The 25,508-nt window shown below is 44.7% G+C and overlaps 1 protein-coding gene across 2 annotated transcripts in view; it reads right to left on the bottom strand.

Annotated features, from left to right (window-relative positions):
• Positions 1-502: 502 nt before the first annotated feature.
• Positions 503-25,508, bottom strand: part of SHISA9 (shisa family member 9) — a 293,766-nt gene continuing 268,760 nt past the window's right edge. Inside the window, exons 4-5 of one of the 2 annotated variants that reach the window (XM_067706602.1) lie at positions 22,047-22,094; positions 503-4,437 (exon numbers count right to left, since the gene is read on the bottom strand). In XM_067706602.1, the coding sequence (XP_067562703.1) occupies positions 4,055-4,437; positions 22,047-22,094 (431 nt within the window). In that variant the 3' untranslated portion in view covers positions 503-4,054. The remainder of the gene's footprint in view (positions 4,438-22,046; positions 22,095-25,508) is intronic. The other variant, XM_067706603.1, reaches the window with a different exon arrangement.

Raw genomic sequence — 25,508 nt, forward strand, 5'->3', positions numbered from 1 at the left:
CTTCTCTCAGAACCCCTCCCTGGTGGAACCATATTAAGGCAGGTTTCGACCTGAGAACTCAAATTTAATGCTAACAGAAGGCAGGCAGGAAATAAAATTTAATAAACAGTGGAAGAATCCAATCTCCCATACTTCCCATATTTGTGTCTTTTACAAACCTGGTCACTGGTAAAAACAGAAGTGCAAATCTCAGCAAGAATCTTGACCATTAAGGTTAGATTTAGTTATGACCAGGGAGACCGAGCCATGATATGTATTTTAAGGCAGGAGATGAATTAACAGACATGACACAAGACTCTTACCAAGAACCTTTCAAACAAAAATGTCTCCTGGAAAATTTGTTGCTATTAACTAAAATTTTCCTTTACCTGTAATGATTTCTCGTACCCTCAGAATATTAAGGATTTAGCTCCCTATGCTAACACTGGTGCTCCCTGGTGAAAACTCAGATTAGGATGATAACATGGTAACCCTAGAAAGATACATGGTAACCCCAACAGCATCACATATAATCAGTTTTATTGCCAGGTAAGAAATTCATATTAATATAGTGAATACATATGTTTACAAATAAACATTCTTAGAAAACAAACGTGTTTTTTTCTTCATTGTAGGAAGTATTATTGGTATCATAAACTCTGCAGTTGTTGACAAGTATTAACACAGGTTTACTTGCAGAACATATGGTTACTAAAATATTCGCACATAAAATATGCTCCATTTACACACAAAAAAACTGGGGGGAGTTAGATGGAAATGCCAGGCGGAGCCCAAGGCCGACGGAGGCTGAGGCGCTCTGGGAGGGCAAAGGGGAGTCAGACTCTGGCCCTGTTGGGTTGGAAGTTGGGGGGTTGCTAAAGGTAAGAAGAGGCTACTGCCAGGGCAGGAGATGGCGAGGGGACAGTCTCCCTGCTTTGTTCTGGTTTCTCGCTTCTAAGTCTCCCCACTCTAGCTAGAGGATCCTTGTTGATACATGGCAGTCACAGTTCTACAGGTCATGATAACCTTTCAGTATCATGAGGTCTGTCCACACCTCCCTAGAAGAAGCCAGAGAATAAACTTCCCTGTCCAAACTCCCTCCCTTCCCCCGCTTCAGTTCAGCTCCCAAAGCCAACTGGAAGGTAACGAGGCTAAGTACTGCTCTTCTTGGGCTCTCACCACTGTTACTTCTTATGGACCAAGCTGCAACTTCACTGCCGAAATTATAGCTGCAGACCTCCAAGTTACAAAATTCACTGGGTGCGGTTTACTCAGAAGAGAAGGAACAAGACGAATAAATCCTGTAGATTCAGAGACCGAGAAAGGTCCTTCATCAGGGCTGGGATAAGGGGGTTGAGGGAAAGGAGCAGAAAGGAGCTAAAAGGGAGACTAGAATGATAGAACTTTGGAGCTGGAGGGAACCTCACCAAACAAGCCAATCCACTATTTCCTGAAGTATGCGCTGTGCACCACTAGTGAACGCAAGATGATTTTTAGTAGTACATGGATGGAGCACTAACTACCACTGAGTCACATAGGAAACGATTCCCTTTTCACTTGTGTCAGCCCATTTGAGTACTTCAAGGAGAAAGTCTCCAATGGGTGCCGGTATATCTTCAACAACTCTTGAATGTCTGCTAATCTGTTTTTAATCAAGAAAAGGGGAGAGGGAGAGAGAAAAGAAGGAAGGGAAGAGAAAGAAGGGGAGCAAACGCCAGGCTCCAGGTTCAAACCCTTCTGCGGGTAATAGCCTGTAGCTAGAACATAACAATCGCTGCGCTGTTGCCTTTGTCCTTATTTTACACTGATTTTCTATTCAGGGTGACTGATATTGGTTTTCTGTTTGTGATACTGACAGATAGTTTTCCTTTCAAAAGTTAAATGTATTAAAAATGTATCAATTTAGGTACAAATATCGTGATAGGGATACGCAAAGATGCCAAAAGTGTGCGGCAGGTACACAGATAACTAACATCAAGGAAACACTGACCAAGCCCACTAGTCGTTACTCCACAGTGGGTAGCACTGGGGTTTCAGCCAAGAGGCTGAGAAAGCAGGCACTAAACCTCCCAGCTCTGCCTCACCCAGCACAGAGCCTCACATTCGCCAGGATCTGACAGAGGGTCTCCTGGGCACGATTTCTTTTCTTTTTTTTTAATGGGCAGAGGTTTTGCTATTTCAAAAAGCTTGAAAAGCTTGATCTCGCCCCAATTCCCCATGTTTCAAGTGGAAGACTAAAGCCCAGAGAGATAAAATGCACTGTCAATGTCCCCACGTCAGCTGGGAGTAAAGAAGAGAATAAACAGCTGGTTTCCCCGATCCCATGATGTCAGAGAGATGGAGAAGCAGAACGCTGATGTCCAGCATTCCAGGAAGGGTCTTGTTCAGACCACGTTCAGTTTCTGACATCAGAAGAGCTGGGGGTCTCTCCAAGGTTCCTGTTAATTAGCTAAGCCATTCAAGGGACTGCTTGAAAACTTCTCACCTTAAATGAAAATCTCTTCTCCGTCAACCTCTCTCTTTGGGCTTCCACTAAACGAATCAGACTATTAGGAAAACTGTCTTTATTGGGACACCCATTAGCTATGAGAATCCATCTGAACAACAACCCCGGGGTATCGTGGATGGGAAATGAACGCATTGCAGTATCTGGGGAAGTGGTTTGGAGGGATCGTTTGTCTATCTACCTATCCTGGAAATGATGGGACCAGGAATGCTTGGGTTCCACGCTAGGTTTGGGGAGCTTGGGGTGGGACTCGGGGAGTTTTGACAGTGTGCGGGGGAGGGAGGTCTTGGTCTTTGCAAGTTGCAGCATTCCCCCTCAGAGTGTGGGATCTGGTGGGCTCACCAACAAACAGAGGACGGAAACACCTTCTACTACTGCAGAAAGACAGGAGGCAGGAAGGCTAAAAGAACACAGGTTGCACTTGGGAAACAAGACTGTCATCCAACAGTGACACATTGAAGGCACCACCCACGCTTATGACATTTTCAGTCCAAAGCAGTTGAAACTCGGCAGCGGTGGCAGCAACAGGCTGAAGGGGAAGGGAGTCGGGGATAGACAGTTAATGGAGGACTGGTTTCTGTCTCTGTTTCTTGTCTCGGAGGCGGGGGGACAACGCCAGAAATCGGAGGCTCTGGGTCCCCTTCTCACCTCTTGTCGACATTTCAACTGTGAATTTTGTTTGTTTGTTCTTGACGACGTTGTTGAATTCCTAAGTCTTGAAAACGTTGGACAAAAGTTACTTTGCTGTTCTTGTCTGTTTTGTAGTGGGATTCTATTTTATTTTCCTTTTTTTAAAAAATAGTTATTTAAGACGCTCTGGACCCTCTCCCTGCCATAAAAGCCTACCCCTCCCATTTCCACAGTCTTTATGGGAGTTGTTTAAAAAAGTTCTTTCTTTCCCATCACTGTCAGTGGGTTCAGGGTCTATTTATTTTTTGTGAGTTTGCGTGTGTGTTGTTTTTGCTTCCAACCTTGATGATATAAGAAGTATATAAATAGCATGGTGGGGGGGGGTCCAGTTACTGTCTCACGCTCATCACAATTTTATGTCCACATCACTACTTCCTGGGATTAGAAAATGCTTATCAAGTGCACCAGCGACCCCTCTTTTCTACCCCACCTTCCATCCTTTCTGGCTCTTTCACCCAGAAACAGACAATGCATGGTCAATGGTATATGTGCTCAAATGGACAATTTCTCTAAATTGTGCTACTTTTTTTTTTCATCATGGATTTGTTTCAAGTCAGGAGGAAAAGAAAAATCAGCCCCACGGTTTAGGCATGTGAGTTGGCCACCTCGACCCTGAAGTCGAAAGCGGGTGCCTCAGTTTCCCCTTGGCTGTATTGCTGACCGTCCACGTTCCGGTCTTGCTCAGCTGCCCGCCGACACGTGTTAGGCATGACACAGGAAAAGCGTGATTCCATGTCACCAGTAGGTTTGTCGTCGGTCGGTGTGGAGGGTGAACGTGTGGGTGGGTGTGCGGGCGAGGGACAGGGAGGGTGTGTGTTGGGGTATTTTTTGCCTCTCTCAGTTGAGTGTGGTCTCCAGGATATCCCCTGTAGCGACAGCTCAGACAGTCACTTCCGTTTTGCTGTTGGTGATGAAGTATGGCTGCGGGGGTGGGTAGTGCTGGGTGCGAGTTCCCAAGGGGTCGCTGGAGCTGGACTCAGCCGTGCCCAGCTTGCCCTTGTTCCCATAAGCTTGCTGCCGCCGAAGAGACTGATCCTTGGGGTCCCAGCTCTTAAAGTTGGCGGTGGAATTGTAGGCCAGGGGGTGGGAGGGCGTCTTGTTGGTGCGGGACTTCTGTCCGTTCTGCTTGGCGGGGCCATGCTCAGGACTGAAGGCCCGCGGCTCATCCTCCACTCTTACGGGATGCAGAGGCAAGTTCCCCTTGGCGGCCAGCTCGGCCAGGTGCCGTCGCTTGGAGTAGAAGTCATCATTTACCTTGTCGGCTGTATGATGGGACAGGTAGGTGGACGAAGGGGAGAGGAGAGAGCATAGAGAGGGAGAGAGAGGAGAGAGAGAAAGACAGTTAGGGATTAGCAGGTCAACCCAAGAACAGCATCTCAGTGGGCCAACAGTCCAAACGAGACACACACTAGAAACTCCACCCGGAGCAGACAGAAGGAAGGAAGACAGGGTCATGTGTTTTCCACCAACAAGAGGAGGACCAAGAAGGCGAGGGCATCCACAAGGGAATCTCTAGTTCCCCCCAAATCCTCCTTCCCTCCTTCCCTCACAATCACACCTAGCACTCCGCCACCCTTGCCTTTCTTATAAAATGCAAGTGTTGTTCTTTCTTCATTATGAAAATGATGCTTCTCATTAGAGAAAATATCGAACACATTGAGAAATATTCGTATCTATCAGCTACCGCCCAACACAGTCGATATCAATACTTGGGTGTATTTTCTCCTGGTTTTCTCAATAAAGAGTCTCATTTGGAATTTGTGTTAGTGCTTTTGTTTTTGCTTTTAGCAGTTAAGCAGACCTGTGTTCAAATCCCACTTCTGCCACCTACTAGCAGTGTAACTTTGGTAAATAACTTTTATTACCAACAGCTTCTGCATCAGGAAAGTGGTTACAATAAAAAAGGATATTTCATAGGGTTGTTTAGAGGGTTAAGTGATGCCATACGTAATGTGCTTAGATATTAGCCACCACCATTATCATCATCATTATAAATAACTGTAATTTCTCATGCAACTTCTAGCAAGCACTTCTAGCAAGCACTTCTTCATGTTGTTCTAGCAAGCACTTCTTCATGTTGTTCTAGCAAGCACTTCTTCATGTTGTTATTCTAGCAAGCACTTCTAGCAAGCACTTCTTCATGTTGTTATAAATCACTAGCAAACAGCATTCTAATACCTACATAGTATTTCAGAGAGCAAAACTGTGAAAATTAATCATTCATCCTACGGATGAGCATTCAAGCTGTGCCAGTATCTTGCTCATAAAAATCAATCTGAAATGAGAATTTTCTAGACTAAAGCTCTCTTAGTATTTAGAATTTTGAATGTAAAATAATTCTTAAAATATTCTTTAATCTATATCAGAGGGTGGAAAACTATAGCCCATGGATCGAGCTAGCTGCCACCCATTTTCATAAATAAAGTTTTACCGGAATGCTGCCATGCCCATTCCTTCACCTGTCTGCAGTGCAACAGCAGATCTGAGTGCTTGTGACAGAGACTGCATGGCCCACATAGCCTGAAATATTTACTATCCAGCCCTGAAATAAATTATCTGAAGTGGAATTACTTGGCCAAAGGCTGTAAACATTATTAAGGCCCTTTATACATATTGCCAACTATGCTACAAAAGAATTATACCAATTTCTGCTTCATTCACCACACTCTAAAGCACTGAATGATTCCTTTCTTTCTTTCTCTCTTTTGTTTTCTTTTCTCTCTCTCTCTCTCTTCCTCCCTCCCTCCCTTCCTTTCTTTCTTTCCTGCCTTCTTTCTCAATTTATTTGATAACTTTCTGAGACTTTATTTTATTTTCTCTCACAATTCTTTTATTAGAAGATCCTCTATACTTTTTAAATTAATGTCTTAGCAATAAACTCTTGAACATATATCTCTCAGGAGTCCAGAAATATGTGCTGCTCTTTAATCCACACTTCCAGCATCCCATACTGTTACATGTGTGAGATTATGTAAATTCATGGAGATCATTGCCCTTCCACGTTTCTTTTCTCATTCGATCCTTTCAACCACAAGAGGTGGGAAAGACAGGGATTATGACCTCTGCTTGACAGATGCGGAAACTGTCAAGCTAAGGAACATGAAATCATTTAATTGAGGTTACCCGCAGCTAGCGGCTGAGCCAAGGTAGAACCTAACTCCATTAGACATTATTTGATGCTTTTGAAAGGCCGTAGAGGGAAAGCTCTGTTTTCAGGAATGAGTGAGCACATATGCCCCCGCTTGCCCCTTCTGCATCTGTGGCAGACATCACTCATTGATCACAGAGCTCTTTCCTAGCTAGCATGGCCTTTGCTTAGATTCCTCAACACAGCACCCCCGGAAGCCACATGTTAACCTTCCAGGCTTAATACAGTTTAAGTTGGGTTTCTGTCCATGTTTAATGTAAACAACCCTGAGTAATGCAATCTTTCAAGAGAATGTCCCCCCTTCCTTGAATTCTAGAGCTGTCTGAAGATACAGAGTATCAATGCCAAAAGGAACTAGGGAATAGCTACCGACATGGGAAGAGCACACATTCCCCAAATACCATGCACTCCTTAAGGTGGTATGAGTTACATTCAAGTTGGCATTAGAATCGCGTCTTCCAGAGGAAAGTTCTAGGTTTCCAATGCCATGATGTTTCAGCAGAAGGATGCTCTGACATGCCTCCTTGGACTTCAAAATTCATGTATCCAGTTACCTCCAGGACAGAGTCACTGGCATCTCCCACTCGAGGTGGCCAAGACTGAACCCATCAACATCATTCACATCTGTTCTCCAGGCTCTTCCTTCTCTCACGAGTGGGAACACCAACTCTCTAGTTACTCAAGCCAGAAACACAGGAGCAGGTGCTGATGTCACCCTCCTCTTCTCCTCAGCACAACTGCTAACCCACAGGTCCTTCCCATCGTACCTACCAAATGCTTCTCTAACCTCTGCTATGCCTCCTCCTTGCTTTAAATGCTGCTCTACTTCTGCCACCGAACTGGCTCCCCTGCCTTGAGTCTCACCTCCCCCAGGCCACTGTCCACACTACAGCCAAAAGCATATTTCCTCTTTTGTTTTGTTACGTTTTGTTTGGCCGCACTGTTCAGCTTGTGGGATCTTAGTTCCCCAAACAAGGATGAAACCCGTGCCCCTTGCAGTGGAAGCTCAGAGTCTTAACCACTGGACTGCCACGGAAGTCTCCCAAAGGCATATTTCTAAAACTGACCATGTTACCATTTACCAAAACCTCTCCCAGCAATTTTTCTCAGTCATTTAGTCATACATCAAATAGCCACGGTCCAGGTGGTAGACATGGTAAATATAAGGACATTGGGAGAATCAGAAACAGACAAGGTCCCTGTCCACGTGGGGTGGACATTCTATGAGGGAAGGACAGAATGTGACCAAAGAATCCCACCAATTACATAAAAGTAGAAATATAGTAAGTGCTATAAAGAACTATCCAGTCTTACGAGTATTAATAATGAGGTCTCTGAGCTGGTCGGAGAACCAGAGGAGGGAGCTGACGTGTCTCACCCCTTCATTTACATCAGATGCTCTGTTATTCATCTTTCAAGGTTAAGCTAAGGTGATGCTTTCTGATTCCCTGGCTCCCTCAGCAACCTCTGTGCTATCATAGTCCTGACTGCTCTTTTCTAGTTTTCCATTTTCACATCTATTTGCTCTCACTAAACTGCTTTCAGTGTCTTACTGAAAGTCTCACCCACCCTCATTATGTCCCCGGGCACGATCCAGAACCATTTATTCCCAAATTCCTCTTTCCAGACAATGGACGAGTCTAAGGGAAGCTCAGAGCAAGGGATGCACTGGAAGGTTCCCGTTTCTGACAAACTGAGGAAATTGATTATGAAACAGGTGCCCCGACAGATGGGACAGGTGATGTCCTCTCAAAAAGTTCTAAAGAAAAATAGTCCCAGGGGCATTCAATTCTTGCCCTATCAGTGCAGGTATGGGAAGCAGCTCCCATTAGGAGGAATCACAGAGTCGCTCGTGGAGAACCTACAATACATCCTTCTCCACACCCAACCCTGAATTTGTCTCTTGGTGAACCTGTCATTGGGAAACCCCTGAACATAGAGAGTGTTTGGTATATGGGGCAAGGGTGGGACAGAAAAATCTGTAGGCTTTGGAATCAGACAGACCTGAGTCTATGAGACCTTGGGAATGTCAAACTCCTTTATCTCTATTTCTTTTGCTGTAAAATGAGGATAATATAACTGCTCTGAGGTTTATTGTTAAGAATAAATTATATAAGACATATAAGCTATATAACACAATTCTGAAAGAGAGTAACTAGTCACTACATATATTTTGTCTGTCTTCTGGCTTATGAAAGAGGCACTGGATTAAATCCAACAGACATTTACTGAGCGCTCTGTGCCAGATATCCAGCCAAGCACAAAGGAAGCACTCATCCAAACTAACCACCCTTCCTTCCTTTCTTCCTTCCCTCTTTGCTTCCCTCCAGCTGCCATGTGTATCGAGTGCCTAGCTGTCCCTATGAGACGACACAAGAAGGGGCCTTGATACGTTTGGGATGAGGGGCCGGTTAGGGAAGGCATCCTTGAGGATGCTCTCTTAGTTGGAATCTGAAAAGTGAAGAGTAACAGAAACAGCATCCAGGTGAGCGCACATGGGGTGTATTGCAAAAATAGCTGTAATACTTTGCAGTTCCTTCCATCGAGAGGTGGAGTCTATTTCCCTACCCTATGAATATGGCCTGACCTTGTGACTGGCTTTAACCAGTAGACTGTAGCAGAAATTATGTCACGCACATCCCAAGCCTAGGCTTTTAGAAGTTCTGCAGCTTCTGTTATCAGATCTTGGAACCCTGCCTCCATATGAAAAAGGAAGCCCAGGTTAGCCCCCTGAAGGATGAGAAACATGCAGTCCAGGTGCCCATGTTCACCACAGCCAACAGCAGCCTGCTACCTGCCAGATACCCAGTGAGGCCATCCTAGACTGTGCAGCCATTAGCCCACCTGCCAGCTCATCACAGACACTAAGTAAGCCTGGCCAAGAGTAGCCAAGCCAGCCCAAACCAGAAGAACTTCCCAGCTGATCCAGAACCACAAGCCCAATAAACAGTTGCTATGTTAAGCCACTAAGTTTTGGGGTAATTTGTTATGCAGCAGTAGATAACTGATACAGAACAACATTTGCAAAAGGCCTGAGGTGGGAAGTAGCATGGTAGCTTCAAAAACTGAAAGGATATGTATGTAATAAAGTGAAGAAAACAAGGGTTCATCAGATCATCTAATGTCCTGTATGCAGGATTATATCGTTCACATCTATTTGTTTGTCTGTCCCCCCTCCACATGACTCAGAGGTGTTTTTGACAAGTGCAGAGCAGGTACAGACTTGCTGCATGGGGCATAAAACCATCCTTCAAAGAGTTATTTTCAAGATCATTTCAACAAGGATGTGGTTGGTGGTTGGGTGAACTGTTCCCATAACCAGGAAATGCAACTTTTGTGAAATCCTCTTTTTCATCCCCTCTGATTTAGATACCGAGGATGGGAAAGAAATACTTACCTGGCCACTCTCGGTGTTGTGCATCGTGGTCCCTGTCTTACTATATTAAAAAGCGGCTTGTGGAGGAAATCACAGATTCATTGAGCAGCCTTGTAAGCCCCATTAATAAATGCATTAACCTAATCAACCAAGGTACCTCGTGGGCAGGTGGTTAACAAGCCGACCAGGTAACAGATGTGCGAGGCTTCCAACAACACTGGTCCTCTCCGTTTTGATTTTTCTTCATTTAAAAAGAGAAAGAAAGAATGAAAAAGGTGCTTTCCTTCCAATCAGCCTAATTGCCTTGAAGGAACCAAGGCTTCAAAATTAAACTAAACCTTCCTCCATCTGTCTCTCTCTTAATTAGCAGCAGACACTTGTACAGGTGCCGGGTGGGATGGAGCTTCGCCTCTATGGAAATGGAGAGTCAAGGTAATAACCAGTTTTCAAAACAAGCTACACATCTGAGGGTCTTGGCAGGTGGCCTCCCACCTACCTTCTTTCCTTGGGCCAAGGATATCTTAAGGAGGGGTTCCTACCACTCCTTCTCCCTTGGTGATCATCTTGGGTCTCAGGTGATGGATTTCACCTGGTGAGCAAGGTCCCACCCTAAGCTTTCAACAATTCCCAATTTGTCCCTACCTTTGGTCCGAGAATATATTGAAATAGAGCGATTAATCTTCCCATCACACTTAAGAATCAAATCCAAATGATTTGCTGTGACCCCGAAGGTCAGCATGGCCTGGCCTCCGGCTGTTGCTTGCCCACCCTCATCTCTCCCTCGCTTATTATGACCCATCACATAGTGTACTAGTTCCCTAGGGCTGCCATAGCAAATTACCACAAACTGGGCAACTTAAAACAACAGAAATTTATTCTTTCCCAGTTCTGGAGGCCAGAAGTCTGAAATCAAGGTGTCGGTAGGTCTGTGCTCCTTCTGCAGGCTCTAGTGAAGTATGCTTCTTTGCCTCTTCCTCTTTGCTTCTGGTGGTTGCAGTAATCCTGGCATTCCTTGCCTGTAGCTGCATCTCCAATCTCTGCCTCTGAATTCACATGACCCTCCTCTCTGTGTGTGTCTATGTGTCCAAACTTCCCTCTTCTTATACGGACACCAGCCACTGGATTAGGACCCACATTAATCCAGGATGACCTCATTTTAACTTAGTTACATCTGCAAAGACCCTATGTCCAAGTGTGAGCACATTCTGAGGTTCTGAGTAGATTTGGGTCAGGATCGGGGGAGGATGCTACTCAATCCAGCATACACACACAGGATTCCTTTCGGTCCCAGAACACGCCAAGCTTTTCACCATCTCAGAGCCACTGGACCTTGTCCCTGTTGTTCTCACTGCCAAACACCCTTCTTTTTGGATTCTTCTTGTCATTTGGTTCTCTGATCAAAGGTCACTCAGAAAATTCCTCCTGATGACCCAGTGAAAACACCCCCGTTGCTCTCATCACCTTTCCCTATTTTAATATGTTCTTAGCCTGCATATATGAAATTATTTTTATTAGTTATTTGTGTATTGTCTATCTCCTTTGACTAGAATATAAGCTTCAATTAGGTTAGACATCATATCTGCTCTGCTCATCACTGTATCTCCAACATCTTAGCCCAGTACCTGGCACATAGTAGGATACAATAATAAACATTTGATAAGGGAAGAAAAGCACCAGAGACAGTTTGATTCCAATGACATTCTCTCAGATATTAGAAATGGGCAGGATGCTTCATCTTCTGATCTCTGATGGCTGATTTTATATGCCAACTTGACTGGACCGTAGGGTGTCCAGATTAAACATTATTTCTGGGTCTGGGTGAGATTAGCATTTGAATCAGTGGACTCAGTAAAGCACACGATCCTCTCCAATGTAGAAGGGCACCAACCTAATTTGTTAAGGGACTGAATACCACAAAAAGCAGAGGAAGAGAGGATCCATGCCCTTCCTGCCTGGCCTGCTTGAGCTGGGACATGAGTCTCCTCCTGCCTGGACCTGGGATTTACAACACTGGCTCCTTTGGTTCTCAGGCCTTCAGACTGGGACTGGAAATATACCACCAGCCTCCTGGGTTTCTAGCTTGCAGACAATGGATTATGGGACTTCTCAGCCTCCATAATTGTGTGATTCAATTGCTTGCAATAATTCTCCATATATACATATATTCCATATATACATATTTGTATGTATATATCCTATATAATATATCCTACATATATAATATGCATATATATATAATATATACATTAAATATATCCTACGTACCTATCACACAGATGTAATCAAGGTAAAATGAGGTCATACTGGATTAATGTGGATCCTAATCCAATGACTGGTGTCCTTATAAGAATAAAGAAATTTGGACACATAGACACACACAGAGGAAGGCCATGTGAAATCAGAGGCAGAGACTGGAGTGATACAGCTACATAAGGCAAAGTATGCCGAGGACTGCCACACCCCCACACGAATATCCTGCTGGTCCTGTTTCTCTAATACATCGTCCACACTGTAGAAGGCTACGTGACCTGTGCTTTACAGGGATAGAAGGACTGGAGCTTCTGGGGCAGGAGAACCAGGCTGCTGCCCAGCTCCAAACCCCTGGCTGAAAACTTGCAGAGGCATGGATGTTCTCTCGCAGCCATAGCTCAGGGGAGGTAGAATGGAGTCAGGCGCAGGGCGCGGGGATTGGTTAAAGAGACCGCTTGGATCCAGCAGCAGGCTGTGCTGACACGCCCCCTTCCCAGCTCACCCAGTGTAACCTGAGTAAGAGCTCACCCTTATTAAGTGCGTGCTCTGCTCCAGGCACCCGGCTAAGGAATGGACATTTGCTACCCCCTTTAATCCTCTCAATATCCTAATGAGGTAGGTGCTATTATTGGTCTCGTTTTATAAATGGGGAAACTGAAGCAGGAGAGCTTTGGCAACTTGTCCAAGTGACAGTGCTGGGATCTGAACCCTTGACACCCGGCTGAATTCCAAGTATCCTGAAATTTACGAACGTGTGACAACATTCACCATCTATTTAACCACCTGCCTGCCTTATAGAAGAAACTCTTGTTTCCTCAACAAGTTTCTATCTGCAGGAAAACGTTCCCCCGAAACTAAAGAAGGTGGAGGACAGAGTGAGAATTATAAGGAGAAAACACTTTTCTTGATTCCTCCTCTCAAAACATCAGGGATTGAGATATACATGTAAATCTTATTCACAAGAGGAGACATCAAAATGTCACAACTGGAAATTTCATGAAGTCTCAAACTCCCCCTGGAGGCAATACATGTTTACCTTTTTCTTCCTTAAAGTGGCGCAAGAGAAGGGAGCTGGGGTGTCATGAGAGACTCCCCCTGCCAGGCTCACAGCACTCAGTTGGCTACTGCATTACAAGAGTATGGGTCTTGCATCGTCTGAGATGCACTGGCATTGGCGGGAGTGCTGACCAGTTACCAACAAAAAGTGGCTTCCTGTTAAAGGACTGGGTTGGATAAGGTGCTATAGGCTTCTCTTAGAACTGGGAGGAGCCTGAAGCTTCGTCACCACTCCAGCCAGGCACCATCCAGGTGCTTTACAGGTATCATCTCATCTAGTTGGCTCCCCACCCCACCCCAAGCCAATGAGGTAGGTGCGGTTGCCTGGTCTCTTCACGCTACATCACACCGACTCCCTCCATGACCATGTAGGGGGATCCCATTTTGCGATATTCACCAGTATTCTCTTCCCTGTGCTTCCACTCTCCCCTCCCCACCACTCAGAGAGCAGCGATCACTTTTGATGATGACAAAGTATTCCAAGTGTTGCTCCTGAATCCTACACTGAGCTCTTGACGGCCATAGTAGAGCCTTGGAAGGCAAGACGTCAGCAATAAGATCTGAGCATGCTGAGAGAGAAAGAAGGATTAGTGAAGCTGAGAGCGTGCAGGACTCAGTGCAACTTGTTTATACAGCAGGTAGCGGAGTTTGGAAGAATTCTGTGACTGTAAAATCTTCTTTAGAATATGGTAGAAAGAGCATGAACTTGAAAAGCAGATGGACCTGAGTTAAAATCCCAACTCTTCCACTTATAAGCTGGAGACCTTAAGCAAGTTACCTAAGTTGTCTAAGCTTCACCAATAAAATGGAAAATAAAATAACAATGCCTATGTGGTAAGGGGTTATGGTATTCAAAAGAACCATGTAAACTATCTTGTATAATGTAAAGTACCAATGTCCTTGCTTCATGGTAGGTATTCATTAGATAGTAGCTGCTACTGATGTCATTGTCAGAAAATAAAGTGAGGATAAGAAGATCTACTTTGCAAAGTGCAGCAGAGAAGTAAACAAGTGACAAAGTGTGAAAGCACAAACCATTATGCCTGGCACACAGTAGGCTCCTTAAACATATACCCCATCTGACATGATATTGTAAGAGACTGCTACTTGTCATCCAGATCTCGTCCACTTTTTTCTTGGACACATGGCCACCTAATCCTGAGCTAGATTTCCCTAGCCTTCTTGGAAGCTAAGTTTGGCCACGTGGTTAATCTCTTACCAATGGACTGTTAGCAAAAGTGATGCATCCAGTTTCCACTTCAACTTACTCACTTAAAGTAAAATTCGTTGCCCTGGGTGTCCTCTCTCCCCCTTCCCATAGGCCAGGACAGCAACTAATTATAACAATGCAGATGAGGACAATACAGTAGGTGGCCGCAGAGCAACAATGTTGGAGGAACCTGGGTCCCTGAGTGACAGCTTGGAGTAAAGCTGCCCCACCAACCTGGCCACCCCCTCTGGGGCTATTACATGAGAGAGAAATATACTTCTTTCTCTTAAGCCACTGTATTTGTGAGGCCTTTTGGTTCACTAGGACAGTGCTGAACTTTTATTTACATGGGAGTGTTTTCTGGGTCTCTACTTTTTTTCTCTCCATCATGAGCTGAATGAAACAGTAAAAGGGGAAACAGTTCATGATAAAAAAAAAATACCCAGGTATTTCTCCCTTCTTTTGAAATACATGTTATAATGCTGCACAGGCTCCTGCGGTTGTCTCAGCAGGCAGAAACAAGAAAGGCAGGAAAGAAGCCTAGCTTCCCAGGCAGGAGAGAGCCAGGAGGAGGTGGGAAGATTCGTCTTTATGGCAAATTAGCCCCCATTTCACCTGGTTCTGGGCCTCACTGTAGAGACACAAGGAGGAAAAATCACATTTGAACCAGGTTCTAATTAAAGCCAGGACTCCTAGCTGTTTCTACAGGGCCACACATCTTTCCTGAAGGCTTATTTCTCTGAGAAAACTGGAAAGGGGAGAATGGAATCCTGGCCCTTTTTTATCTTAGCCCTGAGGGTCCCAAAGGAAAGCACTGCTGCCTTTGCTGATGATGATTCTGAAACAGTGCCTGGCTTGGGCTTTGCACCAAAGCTATCCAGCTGCACGATCAGCCCCTTTGTTGTGGCTGCAGGGAGCCCTCTGTGAACATCTCACTGCCAATGGACCTATGAAACCTTAAGCCCTGTGTCTCTTGCCTTAGGCAGTCCTGTTGGGCAGTCACCACTTTCTGAAAGGCTATTGAACAAAGGTGGCTGGACTCATGCTCCATCCAAGGCTGACCCCAGAGCCCCCTGCATTGAAGGGCCCTGGTTGGAAACTGTGCACTCCTTCACTGCCCTTCATCCTGCACTGCTGCTCCACAGATGGAGATATTTCTTCTCAGAAATTCATTGCATAGTTTGTCTTACGATCAACCTCTGAACTGGTAAAATTTTATATAACTGGTGGTTTTTTAAAGGGAGGAAATAAAAGTTAACTCTCCTTAATCCTACATACTTCCTTCCAATGTGCAAAGGACCATCTCAAAGTAGATAATGATAAGATTTGGGACCCTGTGTTAGATGAATGCATGAAGGACCTCCATTTTCCCCCCTTCCTTGTATCCACACTCTTTTTATGTGACTTTGAAACTCACCTCCCAAAAAAGAGGATCTTGTTTCCCCACCACTGGATTCTGAGTTCATCATGTGATTAATGAAGGTTAGCAGATATGACACACACAGAAGTTTGAAAAGTGCTTGCTGGTGTTTGATTGCTCTCTTTCACCTCTGCCCCCATCATGAGAACATGTCTGGGCTACCTTCTCTAAGGATAAAAGACACCTGGAGCAGAGCCAAGTCACCCAGTCTTTCCAGCTGAAACCAGCCTACATTAGCCAGCATCCATCCAACCCCAAGTCATATGGGTGAACTCAGCTCAGACTAGAAGAACCTCCTGCATCAGGATAAATCACTGGCACATAGACCTCTGATCTCAATAAATGCTGAGCTAAATAAGTTTAAGCCATGAGATTTGAGGTTGTTTCTTATGCAGCATCATTGTAACAATGGATAACTGATACAAATGCCAATCATTCACTCACTCTACTCCCAGGAAGAGCCCTAATTTCCAGGTGGGGATCCATGTCTCCCCTACTATTTTTTTTTTTTTTTTTTGCGGTACGCGGGCCTCTCGCTGTTGTGGCCTCTCCCGCTGTGGAGCACAGGCTCCGGACGCGCAGGCCCAGCGGCCATGGCTCACGGGCCCAGCCGCTCTGCAGCATGTGGGATCTTCCCGGACCGGGCCACGAACCCGTGTCCCCTGCATCGGCAGGCGGACTCTCAACCACTGTGCCACCAGGGAAGCCCTCCCCTACTCGTTGCCCTCACCATAACAATTTGTTCAGAGGTAGGTGGCCACATGACAAGGCAAGCCAATCATAGCAAAGCCTGGGATCTTTACTTATGGAGATAGAGGGACCAATGAGATCAATGATCCCAGCCTTCCATTTATAGGAGAGGCAACTGGAGCTGTGGGCACAAGGACACCCAACGGAACAGAAGCAGCACTGGATCTAAACACAGGCCACCCCCCGCTTCCACCTGGTTGATTTTTCTATTTCCCAGGGCCTCTTTAGAAAAGGCAACAGGATTCCCTTCAAATGCGATGCTCAGCTTCAATTAATAATTTATTAATAAAATGTATGTTTAGTGTCTACTATGTGATGGCGGTACCATGCAAGATTTGGGAGATATTTAGCATGAATGATATCTAGCCAGCTGAGCCTCAGAGGGACACACGTTTTTTAAAAAATTTTACTAGAGTATAGTTGATTTACAATGTTGTATTTGTTTCTGCTGTACATCAAATTGAGTCAGTTATGCATATACATATATCCACTCTTGTTAAGATTCTATTCCCATATAGGCCATTACAGAGTACTGAATAGAGTTCCCTGTGCTATACAGTAGGTCCTTATTAGTTATCTACTTTATATATAGTACTATTGCTATCTTGCTGCAATGGCATTTTCTGCAAAGCAGAGAACTCTCTCCACAGGCTCACTTCATGCCCTATGGGTTCCCAAGGAAGCTCATCAAAATGCCAGTGCTTGCTGTATGCTTTTCCAAAGAGGCTGAACTCAGAAGCTGGTAGGATTTGATTTTTATTAAAAAAAAAAAAAAATCACTTCCTTATCCTCCACCTGCTCTGTACCCTGCTGCTCACCCACAAACCAATAACCCAAGTCAGAAAGTTGCAAAAGCCTGACTTTTATGAAGTAATGTTTTAAGGCTACTTTTAAGTGAGTCCTTCCCCAGGTTGTGTACCCTCCGACAGAACTGTAACCCAAATCACATACTTTCTGTGCTTCTGTAGCATCTCTTGGATGAATATTTATCACCGAGCTACATCAATTTTCTCAAAAGAAAGAAAGAACTAGGATTTCTTGAGTGCTTACCATGTACTAGACACCGTTTTTAGCCGTTTCACCTACATGATCTAATTTAAACCCTCGTAAAGGGAGGTGATGAGGCAATATCCTTTTTTTCCATGTGACAGATGAGAACTAAGGCCCAGAGACACTGAGTAATTTGGCTGCCAACTGACTCTGCCACAGCTGATAAGTGGCAGAGCAGGATACCAAATCCAAGACCGTCCACCTCCAATGCTCTTACCTTCCAGCTATAGCCCCCAGATCAAACCCCAACTAAGAAAACAGCAAAAATACTCATGTATTTTTGGAATACATGAGGAATGCTGGCATGCGAAAACTGGTGCTCTGGGGTAAGCTGTGTTTGTATCTAGGATTGGGTCTTAGGAAAATGTAGGTCCAGAGTTGAATGCACATAAAATGACCCAGGAGGTGCATTTTTAAAGTGAAAAAATGAAAAATGGAAAGTGAAAAATCCAGAGGTTCCAGGCCCATAGGAGTGGGCAGGCCCGGGATGGACATTGGTAAAAAGCATCTCCCACGATTCTGGGTCAAGTCCTTAAGCCATTCTTTTTTTTTTAAAGACTGATTTTTTTTTTTAATTGAAGTATAGCTGATTTACAATGATCAGGAGAACAGCAAAGTGATTCAGATAGATAGATATTCTTCTTCAGATTCTTTTATACATTATTAATAATGTATAAAAGAATTATGTTATTAAGAATATGTCTTAATATATACTAAGAATTATGTATAAAAGAAATATGTTATACATTATTACAAGATATTGAATATAGTTCCCTGTGCTATACAATAGGTCCTGTTGTTTATCTATTTTATGTATAGTAGTGTATATCTGTTAATTCCAAATTCCTAATATATCTGTCCCCTCGCCTTTCCCTTTTGGTAACCATAAGTTTGTTTTCTATGTCTGTGAGTCTATTTCTGTCTTGTAAATAAGTTCATTTGTATCATTTTTTTTATGTTCCACATATAAGTGATATCATATGGTATTTGTCTTTCTCTGTCTGACTCACTTCACTTAGTAGGACAATCTCTAGATCCATCCATGTTGCTGCAAATGGCATTATTTCATTCTTTTTAATGGCTGATAGTATGTCATTGTGTGTGTGTGTGTGTGTGTGTGTGTGTGTGTGTGTGTGTGTGTGTATGTGCCACATCTTCTTTATCCATTCATCAGTCGATGGACATTTAGGTTGTTTCTATGTTTTGGCTATTGTAAATAGTGTTGCTATGAACATTGGGGTCTTAAGCCATTCTTTGAGTTCTGGGTCCTGGTCCTGGGTGTGATGCCCTGTGTGAGTGTTGGCAATCTCATTTATCTCAAGAGAACTCAGTTCCCTCATCTGTAGAAGCATAAAGGGTGAAAAAGTGTATTTTCTTCATTGCTTCATGGAAGGGTATTATTTGCATTGTCTCATAAAATTACTCCCCCAAACCTGATAGAATGTGAATACTATCATCTCCTCCATTTTGGAAATGGTAGAAATGAAAGTCCAGAGCATGTGACTGGCTTGGGCAAGACCACACAACCTGATTCTAGTCAGAGCTAGAGTGATGAAATCACGGCACTATGCTAGAAGTTTCCCCCAAGTTCCAGGCTCCAATGGCGTGCTACACTAAGGACAGATCAGGTTCAAAGATTCGTTTTGCAAAATAAATGTATTTCCATGATACGTGTTCATACTGGTTAGGGGAGTCCACTGGGATTGAGGTGGTGGTGTCTTCTTCCATCCTGGGTATTAAACAATTATTCCAGGAGTCCACAGGGCTGGGCACGTGGACCTACAGCAGTGACCACTAGGGGGAGACTTTCCTGGAAAACCTCAGGTAGTGAAAAATGGATAGTGCAAACCGCTAAGATTTGTTTGCCATTTCGTGGCAGATAGGATTCCCCTCCCAAGAGAGTTATAGCCAATGCAGGTGGAAGCAGGGAACTTGTATCTTCAGGGACCTAGCCCTTTCTCCTTTGAAGCTACTGCTTCTTTATCCAACCTCCCCAAGGGACACCCATCCCTCTGTCCATGCCCTGTGTTCCCAAAGTGGGTTCCTAGCAACATTCCAGTAACTGGATCTCAAGCTGTGAACTGGTTTTCCATAGAGAAAAGAGATCAGACGTCAAAAGTATTTGGGAAATGATGGGCTATACAGAGTTTGACAGTTTTTTTAACCATGAGATTTTTCAGAGCTTTAATTTGCTCACCTGATAATAATAGTAATAATTATACCAGTTACAACCTCATGTGTTTATCACTTTTGACATGCCAGGCACTGTGACATGTGTTGTACATGTTACCTCACATCGTCCTCACAACAACCTTAGGAGGGAGGTGATAGTGTTGTCTCCATCTTGTTGATCAAAAAGAGGGGCTCAGAGGGGTTGAATGACTTGGAGAAAGTAACAAGAGTACCAGTGACGGGACCACGATCAGAACTCAGGTGTGTCTGAGGCTAAGTCCATCACACTCTGCTGATACCTCTCTTTCAAGAAGGTGGCAGGGTGTACAACCCCCCTGACCTTGTTATCATGCCTCATGTAGATTCAGGGTCTGGAGGTCGAGTAGAAAACAATAGGGAAAATCAGTGACCCCAGAGGAACTTGGGCCTCCCCTCTCTGGGACCCCTTTTCTCTTCCCCAGACAAAGCAGGATAAATACAGATGCATTTAGGAGGAGAGGGGAAATTAGCCTGGTTTGAGGAGAAAAATAGCCTCTAAGCCCTTGCTTTTGACCTGTCCTGAAATATTTTCTAAATGCATCAGACAACAACAGGCTGATATAAAGACAGGGATGCTGACTGCCTCTAAATGTTGTCATGGGAATCGTAATGGCTTTGTTTTTCACAAGGGAAGGAAAAAAAAGTTTATGCCTCAAATTAGTAGGTCTGTCATGTTCCAAACTGTTTACATTGTTAAAAATGGATGTTGACATGTGAATACTTATTATCTAATGCAGACCCAAAAAATCTGCCTCTCTCAAGGCAACAACTGGGTAACAAGGGGTTCTCATTAGACACGAGGGTCTAAAGCTCTCACTCCCAATTCTGGAATATGGGGTGACACTCCTCATTCCCCTCCACCCCGCCCCAGAGCTCAAGTTGCTTCGGAGCCTCTGGGACTCTGGTCAAACTTCCCTCTTCAGAACCCTCAACCCACAGAAAGATGCTTGGAGACCCAATCAAACAGTCTTAGTTTCCCAGCAAGATTTCTCTACTGCAGTGGTTTTTAAAGTATGGTCCCCAGACCAGCAGCATCAGCATCACCTTGGAACCTGTTAGCAGTTCAGCTCCTCTGGCCACACCTAGTGAATCAGAAGCTCTGGGGTGGGGCCCAGGAATTAGGTTTTAAAACTCCTCCAGGAGATGCTGATATGCACTGAAGTGGCTCAAACTTGAGAACCACAGGGTGGCCCACGGCTCCCTCCTCTGCACTCCCACGCACTCACTACCTTCTGCAGTCTCTTCATTACCCCTCTGCTCTATTTTCTTCTCTTCATCCTCTACCCACCCCAGTTCAGGGCACTGCCCACCTGGATGACTGCAAGAGTCTTCCAGAAGGTGACTTCAACTCCAGCCCACCCTCCCCCAATCCAGTCTCCACTTAGAAACCAGAACTGTCTTTTGAGAAGGCAAAATGGCCCTACCAGTATCTTACCTACAGCCCTGCAATATCTTCTAACTTCTCCCAGTTCAAGGTCACTAAAGGGTTTGACCTTCACCTGCTTGGGTCAGCTACATCCTCCCAACTACCACACCCGACAAAGCATAAGGAGTGAAGAAAGAAGAGAACTGAGTTTCCAGTCTGTTCTGGAAAATAGCCATTCCCATCATACCCCAGTGGGAAATAACCTAAGCATTAGAGTCAGGCAGACATGGGTTCAAATTCAGCTTCATCACTTAGCAGCTATATGACTTTAGACAAGCAAGAGCTAGCCTCGCTCAGAGGCCCATGTCCTCGACTCTGAAGGGGAAGGACAACACATACATGGCTGGGTCATCGGAGAGTTCAAGGACAAAATGACATAAAGGGCCCAGCCCTCTGTCTGGCACATAGTAGGGGGTTAATAAATTATAGCCACCACCTAGCCCAGTCACCCAGCTAGTTAACGCACAGACTCAAGGGGACCAACTTTTGATGCTCACCATGGTAGCCAGGAAAGTTGAAAATAGCATCTGTTCCCCAAAAGGCTAATCATTCCCAAGACCCCGGGCCAACAACCTGACTCTGTTTATCTCTCCCTCACAATTTGTGTTTTTCCCCCTGCATTAATTTACCTTACATTTTGCCATTTGCCTGCACAGTTTTCTGAGAAAAAAAAGTCTCCTGGATGTCTTACCTGGGATGGTTTCTGATAGTGACATTTTCCTTCAGGCAATGAACATTGGGAAGTGAGGAGTGGCACACTTTTCAACAACAGCCCGGAGCACAGACATGCCACCCCAGGCGCGCAGACACACACACACACACAACACCTACACACTGGAACTCAGACGGACCCGCAGGTCCACCCAACGCGGACACATGTGTGCACACAGACACCAGGATTCTCTGTGCCTTCATGGATTAATGCCAAATCCAACAACACCTGGACAAAAGAGCTAGAAAAAGCCATACGGTACCTTTCGGTGACTTAAGTGTCGCCACTGTCCAGTCACCCTCAGAACTTCCTAAAAAAACAACAATGGAGAGATGCTGATCTATCTGTTCACGGGCTTCCCATGTGTGCTGTGCCCTCAACGCCCAGATGCTCTGCAGGCACCCCAGCTGCAGCCTCCAAGGGGCGCAGGTCTCAGGGGACCGGGAAACAGGGCGAGGGACCAAATGCGCAATTACGATTATGTGAACACTTCTCTCCGCAAGGCCCTGAAGCACGATTAAGATAATACCCAACACAGGATCAAGAGCGGTTCCCCTGAAGAAAGCCTAGATGTTTTCAGGGAGAGAGAGAATTCCTAGGTGGCTCTAAATTTCAACCCTCTAAGAAAGAAAACAAAGTTTTAGTTACATGAGGTCACTTTGGCTAATAACGCTCTGTTGACAAGAGATAAATTGTGATCCTCTTTTATTGCAATCCCCCTGCTAAAAAGGTGGGGGGAGCATCATTAGCTCCAAATTCAAGGTCGGGGCAGGCTCTGCTGACTGCAACTTTAAGTGCTAGGTGGCAGGCTGGGTGGAGTGGAGACCCCACATTCACAGTGCCTAGCACACAGTCTGTGTTTGAAAAATACTGTTGAATGAATGAATGAATTCAAGGTTCTCCACGGGGTCACTCTTCCTGAAGTAAGGAAATTCCCCTCAATGCTAAAGGAATCAAACTTGTTATCTGAGAATCCCATAATGCCTGGGACTTTGATTATAAATCAGTTTCTCTAAATTGAATTCCATTTTAGAGGTACTGGATGGGCCCTGGGGGAATCTCTTATTATTAGGAGAACCCCATAGTGACCCTTTTGTAAAGGATGGTGAGAATGACTATGGCTACAGCCTACCCCGCTCCTCGATAGACCCTCTCTGTAAGATCGGGTTTTACTCAAACCGAGGCAAACCTGCGCACGTGCCTGAGCAGCAGCCTCTGCCCACTGGCTGGCGGCCTGACCAATCAGCGTGCGCTACTAGCTCCAGTTTCCTTTCTTAGGAATCTACCTGGAAAAACCAAGTCCTCAACGTTTCTGCACAGTTTCCAGACATTTATCAGGCTGCCAGCTGGGAAGAGATGGAGGGAACAGTCTGTGATCTGAATGATTACAGAGCACAGATCCGGCCCCATTTAAACATTTCTGGTTGGCCTCCCAGGCGTGCCAAAGGATGCTCAAATTGCCACGTTCCCCCTGCGGATATGAGCTCTACACCCTCATCACTAGCAACAGAGGGGAAATTGGAATAACAGGTGAAGAGTGACGAACTTAAAATTAAGTGGGACCCGCCTGGGACGCCTTCATGTTTCTTCTCCCTCTGAGCCAGGATCATTGACATCTGGAAATAGTGATGCGGCCCCAGATCTTCCTGTGCGGGGTGGACACGTGCCTGACCGAGTCACTGAGTCACTAAGCCCAAGGAAGCCGTTTGCTCCCAAATCAAATCCACGACTGCCTTGAAGGCAGGAAACAAGCTGTGGTCACCTCTGTCCCCACTATCTAAGACGGGGCAAGACAGTAACAAGTTTTGTTTCGTAAATCCAAAGCTAATAAGGGCACTTAATAAGACGGCACACAAGCTACCAAATATATAGCAAGGCCCCATTATGGGCCTGGTGACACTAATGGACATTACATAAATATTTTTTGGGTGAAAAATTAAATGCTTATGTAAAGAGGATGGGCCTACGGCATTGAGAGGAAGCGGCCATGAGGGAACTTTCTGGGAGAGGAAGATATTTCTTATCCTTACTGGGATGCTGATGACCCTAGTGTATGTATATTTTCAGTAGTCACACTATTGTGAAATTACAATCTGAGTAGTATACTATTCATAAGAAATTATACCTCAACTGTAATGCACCTTAAACATGTTATACCTCAATTGTACTCAGCATCATGAGAAAACTTTTACCTTCAAACAAAGAAAACAATTAATAGCTTAGTAAGTCCTCCCCCACAAAGAGGAAAATGGGCCTTTCAATCTTTTTTTTTTTTTATTTTGGCCTGGTTATAACCTCTGGTGCCAGAAATTGCTCTGTGAGAGACAGCATCGTTTCGTGGGAAGAAGATGACCTGAATCAGGCTATCCCAGATATGGGTCTTGGCTCTTTAGGTGTGACTTTGGGAAAATTACTTAACTATACCAAGCCTCAGTTTCCCCATCTTTTGACTTTGGGACTGATACCTCCTTCAGAGGTGTGCTGTTTGGGTCAATGATACTAGCTCACCCTCCTCCATAACAATGACAAAAGAAAAACTAGCAGAGGTTAATTCACATTTGAGGGGCTTATGCATCACGTAGGGTTTTCACACATGATTCCTACAGAAAGAGCAAAAAAGAATTCCTGCCACAGCTAAGTGCATTGTTGCTGTGGCTGTAAAAAGTGCTATTGGAAAATGTAACATGGTACTGGGAAAATAGTCCATAGAGTGTCAAATAGCAACAGAGAAAATATTTTCTTATTAAATTCTTGAATTAAAAAAAAAAGGCACAGCCTTTTATCAATAACGCTGTTACTTCCTGTCTCTTTCTCCAGCTGGGCAGCATAAGTTGCACTAAAGCATCTGAAGGGCATGCGGTCAGGAACCTTTAGCAGCTGAGGATTTAAACTCTCAAGACACCTAGAGGAAAAACTAAACACGGAGCCAATAGGAGCTAAATGCCAACATGCAGGCAATTTCCACTTGCAAAGCCCATCAGGAGCTACATAACAGAGCGGTCTTTTCCCAGTTCTGGAGGCAGGAATCACCCATCTCTGAATCATCAGGTGATCCTTCGGGAGATTTTCACAACTGTCTTTGCAAACATTGACCTATGAGGAACCATAAAGCGGGTCCTTGCATTGTAACCACCTATCCACAGGTGGCTCAGGCCAGAGGGTTTGTGTGCTTAACTGAATTTTCAGGTTACAGTTTGGCTCAGTCGAGAACAACACACACTTCTTGACTTTAGAAAATACTTAGAAAATGTTTAAACCCACATTTCTGACTCAGTAAGGAGAGTTAATGGAGTGAAACAGAATCTTTCTCTGATGGATTGTAGGAGTCATAGCTCTGGGCATATGGACCTTCACTGTCCAGGCTACTGATGCGGAGAGTGAAGAGGTTTGGGCCGCCTCTTTGCTGGCCCTAAGCACAACTCAGAAAAGTCATCTGCTGTTTGCTTCTTGCTTGTTTGTTCTATCAGAGTCCCAAAGTGAGTTAGCTTTCAGGCACATCTTTCCCATCAAACTAGAGTGAAGGATGTGGACCCAACTCTCTATTTCCTTCAAAGTGAAATCTACCAATTGCATGTTAATCAAGGTACCAGTGTATTTGGAAATTCAAGGAAAAATATGACCAACAAACAATTCTGGTCTGGAGACTTTCATATGGGGCAGTATTGATTGAGGGCTGACCATGTACCAGGGTAAGCACTTTCCCTGCACTGTATCATCAAATCTT

This window comes from Pseudorca crassidens, chromosome 15 (genome assembly GCF_039906515.1).
Source record: "Pseudorca crassidens isolate mPseCra1 chromosome 15, mPseCra1.hap1, whole genome shotgun sequence".
NCBI lineage: Eukaryota > Metazoa > Chordata > Mammalia > Artiodactyla > Delphinidae > Pseudorca > Pseudorca crassidens.